This window comes from Trichoplusia ni, chromosome 6 (genome assembly GCF_003590095.1).
Source record: "Trichoplusia ni isolate ovarian cell line Hi5 chromosome 6, tn1, whole genome shotgun sequence".
Lineage (NCBI taxonomy): Eukaryota > Metazoa > Arthropoda > Insecta > Lepidoptera > Noctuidae > Trichoplusia > Trichoplusia ni.
This window is the reverse complement of record NC_039483.1, coordinates 6,991,579-7,000,724: the sequence shown is the minus strand read 5'-3', so window position 1 is coordinate 7,000,724 and position 9,146 is coordinate 6,991,579. Positions and strand designations below refer to the sequence as shown.

The following is a 9,146-nucleotide window of genomic DNA, read 5'->3' as shown; positions in this document are numbered from 1 at the left end:
CGTAAGTCGTGTAGTTACCTCGCCGCTTTCATTCGATCGACACAGTAAAGGGTGAACTCAGTTTTTTGTTTTTTCAGGATTCGTTTTGGTGCAAAGCTGAAATATAAATAATGGTTTACTACCTGACCTGAACCCAATGCTTTTAGCGGATTTTAAAGTAATTGGCGATAAGACTAGAATACCTAGCAAGTGAGTGTTTATAATGCAGCGCGAATTTTATAGATGTCTTTCTTCTAACAATTTATTGTAATTTTGTTGCTAGTGGTACTTTTTTATTCTAGTTGGAGGACGAGTATAGTACGGTTATACCGAGTTTCAAAGACGTTTTATTCGTTCGGCCAATAACATATTAAGAAAAAAAAAACAAATCTTGTTTAGTAGAACCAAACGCACTGAGACTATCCACTGTTCACTTTTCTTTAGTGAAACGATGCTCAATACTTTATTTGCGTTTCAAAATGTATCAGATCTTACTGCTCCTTGATTTGGGGGACAGTACGACGACCAAGGGACGTTAGGAACTGAAAACAAACCTGTGACTAATAAAACAAGAATTCACGTTATTATATTTTATTTAAATTGTATCTGACACTATGTACATGCTCCGCGTAGTCATGTAGACAATTTTGTTCAGTAAGATGTTGATTGGAATGAAGATATTATTTCTCTACAAATAGGTACGAAAATTTCCCCATTGAACCACAAATCTCAGGCGTCGTTAGTCCAGTAATAAATACTAGTTTATAAAATACTCCAGCTCTTATACCTATACATGGGATCGTTCTGTGTATTTATTACTAACATTTATGTGATTAAGTATATAAAATGCATTTTCTTAGCCTTATAATGCCAGCTAATATATACGCATCAGAAATTTTGCCGTCAAATATGCATTTTTTTGAATATGGCTTATAGTTAAGTTATCCCGCGATCCCAGCGATGGCTTCCGAAGCGAAGTACTTGACGTCCACATCGGGGTCCACGTTCAGTTTCTCCAGCACTGGCTTGACTTGCGGCTGAATAACGGCGGGATCTAAGAATGGCGCCATCTTCTGTAAGGTCTTGGCGACGTTGAACCTCACGTTGGCAACATTGTCGTCGGCCATGGAGAGGACTGTGGGAAGAAGTACTCTGGTGGTGATGTCCTTGCCGCAGACTTCGGAGAGCACATTGATGCAGAACAGGTAGGTCATTCTGTGCAGGTAGTTCTGTTCGCGGGACATGGCCAGTACTTTGGGGATCACGTTGGTTTCGGCCCACTGGGATCCGTATTGTTCTACTAGTTTCTTAAGGTTAAGTGTGGCGGCTTCGCGGATCGCGTACACGTGGTCTATGAGCCAGGACATGCAGAGCCCGGTGAGCTTCTCGTCGAAGAACTCTTGTCCGAGCTGTCCGGCGAGGAGGGGCATGTGCTCGATGATGGCGAGGCGGACGCGCCATTTTGTGTCTTCAGCAAGCTCGACAATGGCCGGCAGGAGAGACTGCACCAACTGTTGGATGCCTATGACTTCATTGACGCACTCAAGGTTGGATATAATGTTGAGCCTGACTTCGGGGCACTCGTCTTTGAGCTGGGTCAGGAATAAAGGCAGGAGGTGGTCGATGGTGTTCTGGCGGCCGACGATGGGGCTGAGGCCCATGATGACCGAGGCGAGAGCGGACTTGACGTGTTGGTTAGCGTCGCAGACCAAGTCCTTGATTTGTGGCAGGATCATCGTCATGATGATGTGTTCTTGGTGCGCCTTGTCCAAGTTCATGCAGAAGTCTTTCACCTGTTTGACAAATTGTGTTAATAATTAGCTTCATTCATAAGAGTAAGAACACTATGCTTCCTTTTTATAACTACTTGTTATATTACGCGACATTTCACGCGTTAATTAATTACCTTTCCGGCGGCGGCGGCGCGCACTTCGGCTTCGGTATCCTTAAGTAGAGCCTGGAAGATCTGGGCAAGGTCGGAGCGAGCTAGTTCAGGTCCCACAGCCTGTTGCAGCTCTACAAACCTAGAAATAATTAGATGTTTATTAATATATTAGAGGCTACTGTTATCATAAGATATGTTACCAGTTCTCAGAGGTACAATTTAGTATGCAAGGTAACTCAGGTATTAATAATAGTTAAGGATCATTATTATCAGCCCTGTTGCTAGTCTTATTCACTCGCTTTTACGCAGAAGAAACTTGATTCAGCATATTTAGAGGAATTTTAATTGCAAGATACAAAGAACAACAGCATAAACTCAAAATAACAATGATCTTGTTATATCTTACTTGTCGGCGACCATGTAGCGCACTCTCCAGGAGGTGTCTCCAGCCAGGACCCTGACGGTGGGCATTACCAGCTGCTCCATGTCCTCGGGCGGCAAGAGAGCAGCCACTGCAGCGCAGGCCTCCGCTGCCAGCAGGCGGACTGAGTCTTGGTCATCCTGAAAAATGTATTATGTAGGAGCTATTTTAGGTTTACGTGGTTTATTACACTCAGTGTCAGTGTGGGATTCTGTTTAGGACTGTAAGATCACACATATTATAAATTGTACTGTCTTTTAAAACATATCTCAGAAGAATTCCAATTCTCAAAGACTTTGGCAAGTTTCCCCTCCAGCTTCAATTAACCAAAGGATGGGTATATTACCTCGGCCAAAGTCACGAACATGGGTATGAGGTCGCTCTTGACGTATTCGACCTCGACGACGCGGGCGAACTCCCCCAGCTTGTAGGCGGCGGCGCGGCGCACCATCGGCGTGTCGTCCTGGCACAGCGAGCGGAAGTGCTGGCGGAGCTCGGCCTTCACCGGCGCAGAGACACGAGGGTAGCACACGCTGGGAGATTGGAATACGTTAATATTTTTATTTTGGAAATTTCTGATTAGAATCAAGCATTTAGCTCAACGGATGTATTCTATATTCTTCCTATCGTATGAATAGATATATTTTGCATGGAGATTGTAGCAAAATTCTATCTTTAATAGCCAAAGCTATTGGCAGATAGCATATTGATATCTAACGTAAATCTAGACTCCTTTACTGGCTAATGAGAGCATAGTGTTTTTTTAACCTATTTTTGCGGCGTCATTGCAGGAATACGTTTATTTAAGAAATTTCTGACCAGATGCAAGTATTTAGCTCAACTAAAGTATTCTATATTCTATGTATTGTATGAATTGACTACATTATTATAGATTAATGACATATTTTGTATGGAGATTGTGACAAAATTAAATCTTTTACTATCGAAAATCCAGACTCTGACTACTTTACTGGCCAATGAAACGTTAATGAGAGTTTGGTTTAGTGTTTTTGCAACCTATTTTTGCTGCATCATTGCAGTGAATCTGGGGGCATATTTTTTTTGTTATTTATAACAAAGGCTGGGCACTAGTAGGACATCGTCTTAATTGAACAATTATATAATTTGTATGTTAATAATTTTAGTATGGCTTCTTATCAGATCAGTTTGTATTATTTACATTTGTATTTTTTGCGCGAAAAATTCAACTTATCTATTGGGGAGTACAACACAACACAAATATTCTAGTTAAAGTACCTATAAATATTATTAATGCAAGGATTGTCAAGATATAACTAAGTATTTCATTGTAAAATACTACAACACATATAAACATAATTGATTGCTAACTTGACTTGGTTGCTAACTTGCTAAAGAGTGCATTTCAAGGCTATTTGGTAATTTAATTTGTCAATGACAGAATGTTAAGAAAGTCAGTTGTTATTACTTAAAAGTATGCAAAACCTATTTGGAATATTATCACTTCATATTTTTATACATTACACCCATATAGTCATTTTAATCATCAGCCTATCAGTTACTGTCCACAGCTGGACATATGCCTCTCTGAAGATATGCTTCAGAGCCTATTCCGTTATGTAATTACCCCATATATTAATATTCTTAAGTAAATAAACCTTACCTGAACAAACCACAAGCAGATGCACGAGAAGTAAACCAGTCACCGCCAGCAAGACGCTGTACAAGTGGTACGAAATGTTGCTCCAAGGCTTGTGGGGTGTGGTGTGCAGCAACAGCACGGAGTGAGGCGACCGCCTTGTCTCTAACTACCGTCTCTTCTACGGTGGCCAGTGTGTCCAGAGGTGGGAGCAGGCAGTGAGCATACTCACCACCACCCACGAGGTTGATGAAGTTACCTGAAAGAATAATTTTAGAACTAAGCTTATATTGAAGGTTTGTAGGATTAAAAGGGAACAAAAATGCTTAATTGGAACATTCTTAAATAGTTTCAAGCAGCGTTGACAATCAAATATTTTGAATAGATTTTATTATTTATCTACACACAAGACCCAAAGAATAAAACCCATGTAAAAATATAAATACCAGAAAGGATGTCAATTTGATTTCCGTATTTTATCATTAGGATAGTAGTTTTCTTGTCAATTTTGTGATTTTACTGTAAAAGTATCCATCAGAATATTTTTAATTCTTTACTGCATAATCCAATTTACCTCATTACACATGCAACCCAATTTTACAATTGGTAAAAGAATATGTTTTTTAAAAAGAGGGTATTTTCTCTTTATTGTGTAATATTTTCAGTATGCATTAGAATACTATATGTATGTTGAAAGAATGTGAAATAGAGTTTAAAGGCAAGACAAATATGAGTATAAAATCATTAAAATTACAAGGAAAAACATAATTGGCATTAAATTACCTTACATTGACATGTTACATATTTCAATACAATAAAGAATCATTAAATATATTTGTTTCAAACAGGCTGAACAATTAACAGAGATAGTTCTCCAACAAATCTTTTACAAGTAAAAGAATTATAAAGGATTATTGTAGTATCCATCTTTGATGAGCTCTAATCTGCAAATATATACATACAAATCTGTATGGCAGTATAATCTGTATCTATGCTTGTTTGGCTTTATGTAATATCAAAATGAGATAGAAGGAATATTGAATGCAGTAGAAAGATTACATGAAAGTGCTTGCTGATATAACAGGTTTTATAATGGGTTTTTATTTTCCTAATACCACTAAAAATGCAAACATAACATTGTTTTATGTTTGATAACTCAATCATACATAGTTTCATAGATAAACAATAAATAATTTTTGTGTGTGATTCAAGTCGTTTTGTTAGTTATTCTAGTTCATAGTACACTAGAATATCGTATTACTGATAATTAGTACTTGAATTCTAGTATTTGCAATGTTTATTTGTCAATTTGTCATTGGATAGGAATAAGGAAATTTTGCTTGTTGCTTATACAAGGCCTAACCAACACTATCTGTTTGTATACGCACTTTATCTAAATAATTGACAGTTATAAACAAATATGGGGTGTGAACATTATAAGGTTACACTAAAAACGTCTTCTTCGATCATAAATTTACTGCATTGCGTTGTACTTACCGAGTTGTTCGGCAAGGGCAAGAAGCACTTCATCTTCGTCGTAGATTGTCTCCGTGAGGAAGGGGATCAGCTCTGATCGAGTTCTCTCGACACCGAGGGCCAACGCGATGGTAGAAAGCTTCTTGATAGAATTCAAACGGAGTTGGACATCCTCGTTTTTCAACTCGTCTATGAGCACCGCAATAGGATACAGTGACTCATCCGTCCCAGAGTCGCTCGCTGCCATCTTTATCTTTGTTACGCTGCTTCGATTTCAAATTTCACGAATTAAGTACGTTTTTGGTTTGTTCTATGAGAGTCAAGTAATTATTTCCATAAAAACGAACGCTGTTGAACTCAAATGCAGCAAAATGGCAGCTTGATGATAACTTTTTAATTTTAAACTTCCCTTTGGTCGATACAATGAGGCTTTGACACCTTGTCATACAGCCAATACCGCACCTGAACTATAAAACTTTTTCTTTAATATCTTAAATTATGTTTATTTCATACGTTAAACTGAACAAATTTAATACTTAACACTTGAATTTTTAGGTATAGCGTAGAGATTAAATTTTGGAATTATGTGTTAGTGTAGCTTTCAGCGCCATCTAGTTGCACAGGGAAACAATAGAAAAGTACTAAATGCTCAGGGCTGTTGTTGTAAATGCTAGGTTGATAAAGTTAAATGTGCGATAGCTATTGATTACTGTTGCGATCTGTAGGTCTACGAAAATGTAACAAGTTAATCCAATAACATGAAAAAAGGTAAATTTCTTAAGGTTTCTACCATAAGTGCCTATTGTGTGTCAAGATTTAGCTATGAAGCGCCAGTAGAAATGCGTGATATTTTCATCCTTTTTAGATATTTAGTGTAGGTCTGCTACAATAACATAGACCATAGTGTAATAAAAGCTAGCTAAACTTATTATTGATTCCATAAGATTTAGAGCACAACTCATTACAAAAACCACCCAAATTGTTTTAATATTTTTGAAGTCCTCTATGAAGTTCACAATTCATTGAATGACAGTTGTCAACTTGTTTCTTTGCACAAAACAATGTCAGGCGGTGTACAATTTTATAATTTTTTGATGTATTTTACAATATTTCGTTATTAAAATCAGTTCATAAATTCTATGGCAAAGGAAGATGATAACGTTACCGCGTCTGTGGCACACATCGTATTGTGTTGCGTGGCCGGGAGGGGGATCAGTCGCATGCAAGGAAAGAGCTTCACTCATCCCGGAATGCACGCTAACTTCTTCATACATGGAGTAATGGGATTTCTACACTACCAAAGTTTGTACTGAGACTTCTGTATTTGTGTCAAAAAGTAAAATGGTGTACTTTCCTCTTGTTGTACTTTTGGGGCATGCAGCGTATACCTACGTTAGATACCTTCAAGCTAAGATGCTGCTGTTATTCTAGCAACTTTTCTGTCTAATGTGATTAAACTTCCAAAGGTGCGAATATGTTAACGATCTCTAAAGCCACCATAAAGTTGTTTAGATAATAAAAGCAAATACATTGTCCGTAATGGAAATGAGGATAATTTTAGGATCCACACTGATGGTTACTAAAGATTGAAAGGTCTCAAACGCGCCTTATATTTCACAGTTATTATTATTAGTATCGTAGTACTTGACGACATATCTCGATGAAGAGTCAATGGTTATAATCTGACGAGAGCTTGTTATTGCAGGCGGTATTCTCGACAATGACATCAAAGAGGTTTACTTGATGAGCCTGAGGGCGGCGCGGTATATCGCGCTGCCTTGCCTCATGGCGGACCTCTACCGGACCAACCACGGAGTCGCGACCCTGCACCTCGTCTCTGGAGCCGTTCCCTTCGCCCTGGCCCTCGCCGGCAAGGACAACGTGCCTCTCGGAAACCTCATGATTGCCTGCAACATTATCTCCCTCTGCCACTACTCTATCCAGCACAATAGGGAGTGGGGCTGGTACACGGCAGCTGCCGGTATCATCGCGTACTTTGTATCACCCCAGACGAACCAGAAGATGTTTTTCCCCCTAGCCTTAGCCCTCATGGAGTACTGCGCCTACAGGGTGTTCCACGTTCACTATGACCCTCCACCAGGACCGCCACCGCGCTAATCACATTAGCACTGTAATAACAATATATTGTTTTTTTGAAGGTATATTTTTATTTTTGTGTAAGTACAGAACTAAAGGATTTATCGAAGATCATGCGATGAACACAAGAAAAAGAAAAGCGCGTCAATTGAGATTTGAAATCTTTGGGAAGGAGTGATTAGGGGTGAATCTATCTATCAATTTTACCTGTTGTTAATATACGCATGTTTTGTAATATTTTGATTGATGTTTCCATTGTCCTTTTGTAGGTGTGATGGAATAACGGCAAAGAATGATATTTTTCCAGCCAGTACTATTCAATTGACAAAGCCAGACCTCTTTCACCAAATTTCGGCCAGCTCTCCGATTATATCAATTCATAACTTGGTCTAAGAATTTAACCACTATGCAGGCCTCTCACATGCCTTTAATCACTCTTGAAATATTGACAACTGTGCTGGTTTCCCCTAGATGTTTTCTCCACTGGTTTTACTACTATTTCTACTTCGTAATACGCACATGAATTCGAAAACATGTTAATGCGTGCTTGGATAACCGAGTGGTATAGGCGCAGGTTCGATCCCCGCGTATGACAAGTGTTTGTATGATCCACGAATGATTATTTTGAGTCTGGGTGTCTTTGTGCATGTGGCTCGAATGTTTGCGAAATTCCCCGTGGCACAAGGATTAAATACCTCGGTGGGAGATTTTTCTTTAAGATCGTCACGCCAGAAATCTATCACTGCGGCAATAGTCAACTAGTAAAAGACCGCAAGTAATTACTGCCCATAGTTCACTTTTGAATGAACGTACTAATATAAATTATCCAACAAAGTCCTAGATTCTTATAAAATGGAGTCAGAAATACTGGAAATAATTAACTTCATTAGGCTTTCGTATAATGAGAAGTTTCTGAATTTAATGAAGACAATAGGACCACTTCGCGATGCGTGACGCGTGTTTTGTTGTGGAACAAACGTCGGAAGAAACTTGAGGAACACGCCATATCCATTATACAATTCATTCATTATTTCATTGTTCTGCTTATAAGGGGCCGGGTAATGATATTCTTGCTCCAGATTCTCGTTTCTGAGATGTTTTAACTTGGCATCCTTTGTAGACTGCTGATGGTAGTCATATTTTGAGAAATGATTGTCGGCTGTTATACATAAGGATAAGGCTCGACTAGTTAGCCAGTGATCTTCATTCTCGAATCTATTTTTGGCGACTGCTCAAAGTAGTTAAATTGCTTCAAGCAATCTGTATGAGATCGCTCTGTGACAAGTTTTCAAGCCGATTGGATGCCTTGTTGTTGTTTCTATGTTCTAAGTCCGACATTGTCTTCAAACGCACCGGTTTCAAGGTGTCGCTAGCCTGAGGTCCCGGGTTCGATCCCCGGTCGGGTCAATGTAATTCACATTTTTACATTGTCTCGGGTCTGGGTGTTTGTGGTACCTTCGTTGTTCTGAATTCCATAACAGAAGTGCTTTAGCAACTTACTTTGGGTTCAGAACAATGTATGTGTTGAATTGAAATCAGTGGTTTAAAAGAAGTAATTGCACCCAAAAATTAACTTCGGCGTTATTATTAGTTATTGTTCGATAAGAATCTGTTCTCTTATAACTCAATCCTTACCAGTTAGTTTGTCGACTAGAACCTTCCGTTTTAAA

The 9,146-nt window shown here is 38.8% G+C and overlaps 2 protein-coding genes across 2 annotated transcripts; one reads left to right on the top strand and one right to left on the bottom strand.

Annotated features, from left to right (window-relative positions):
• Positions 1-554: 554 nt before the first annotated feature.
• LOC113494680 (serine/threonine-protein phosphatase PP2A 65 kDa regulatory subunit) lies at positions 555-5,772 on the bottom strand. The gene is made up of 6 exons (XM_026873088.1): positions 5,401-5,772; positions 3,928-4,162; positions 2,632-2,818; positions 2,271-2,425; positions 1,886-2,003; positions 555-1,772 (listed from the first exon to the last, which is right to left on the bottom strand). The coding sequence occupies exons 1-6, from the start codon at positions 5,624-5,626 to the stop codon at positions 921-923; spliced, it is 1,773 nt and encodes a 590-aa protein (XP_026728889.1). The 5' UTR covers positions 5,627-5,772; the 3' UTR covers positions 555-920.
• Positions 5,773-6,386: 614 nt separating this feature from the next.
• On the top strand, positions 6,387-7,716 carry LOC113495021. Its single transcript, XM_026873585.1, has 2 exons — positions 6,387-6,681; positions 7,085-7,716. The coding sequence occupies exons 1-2, from the start codon at positions 6,519-6,521 to the stop codon at positions 7,495-7,497; spliced, it is 576 nt and encodes a 191-aa protein (XP_026729386.1). The 5' UTR covers positions 6,387-6,518; the 3' UTR covers positions 7,498-7,716.
• The last annotated feature ends 1,430 nt before the right edge of the window (positions 7,717-9,146 follow it).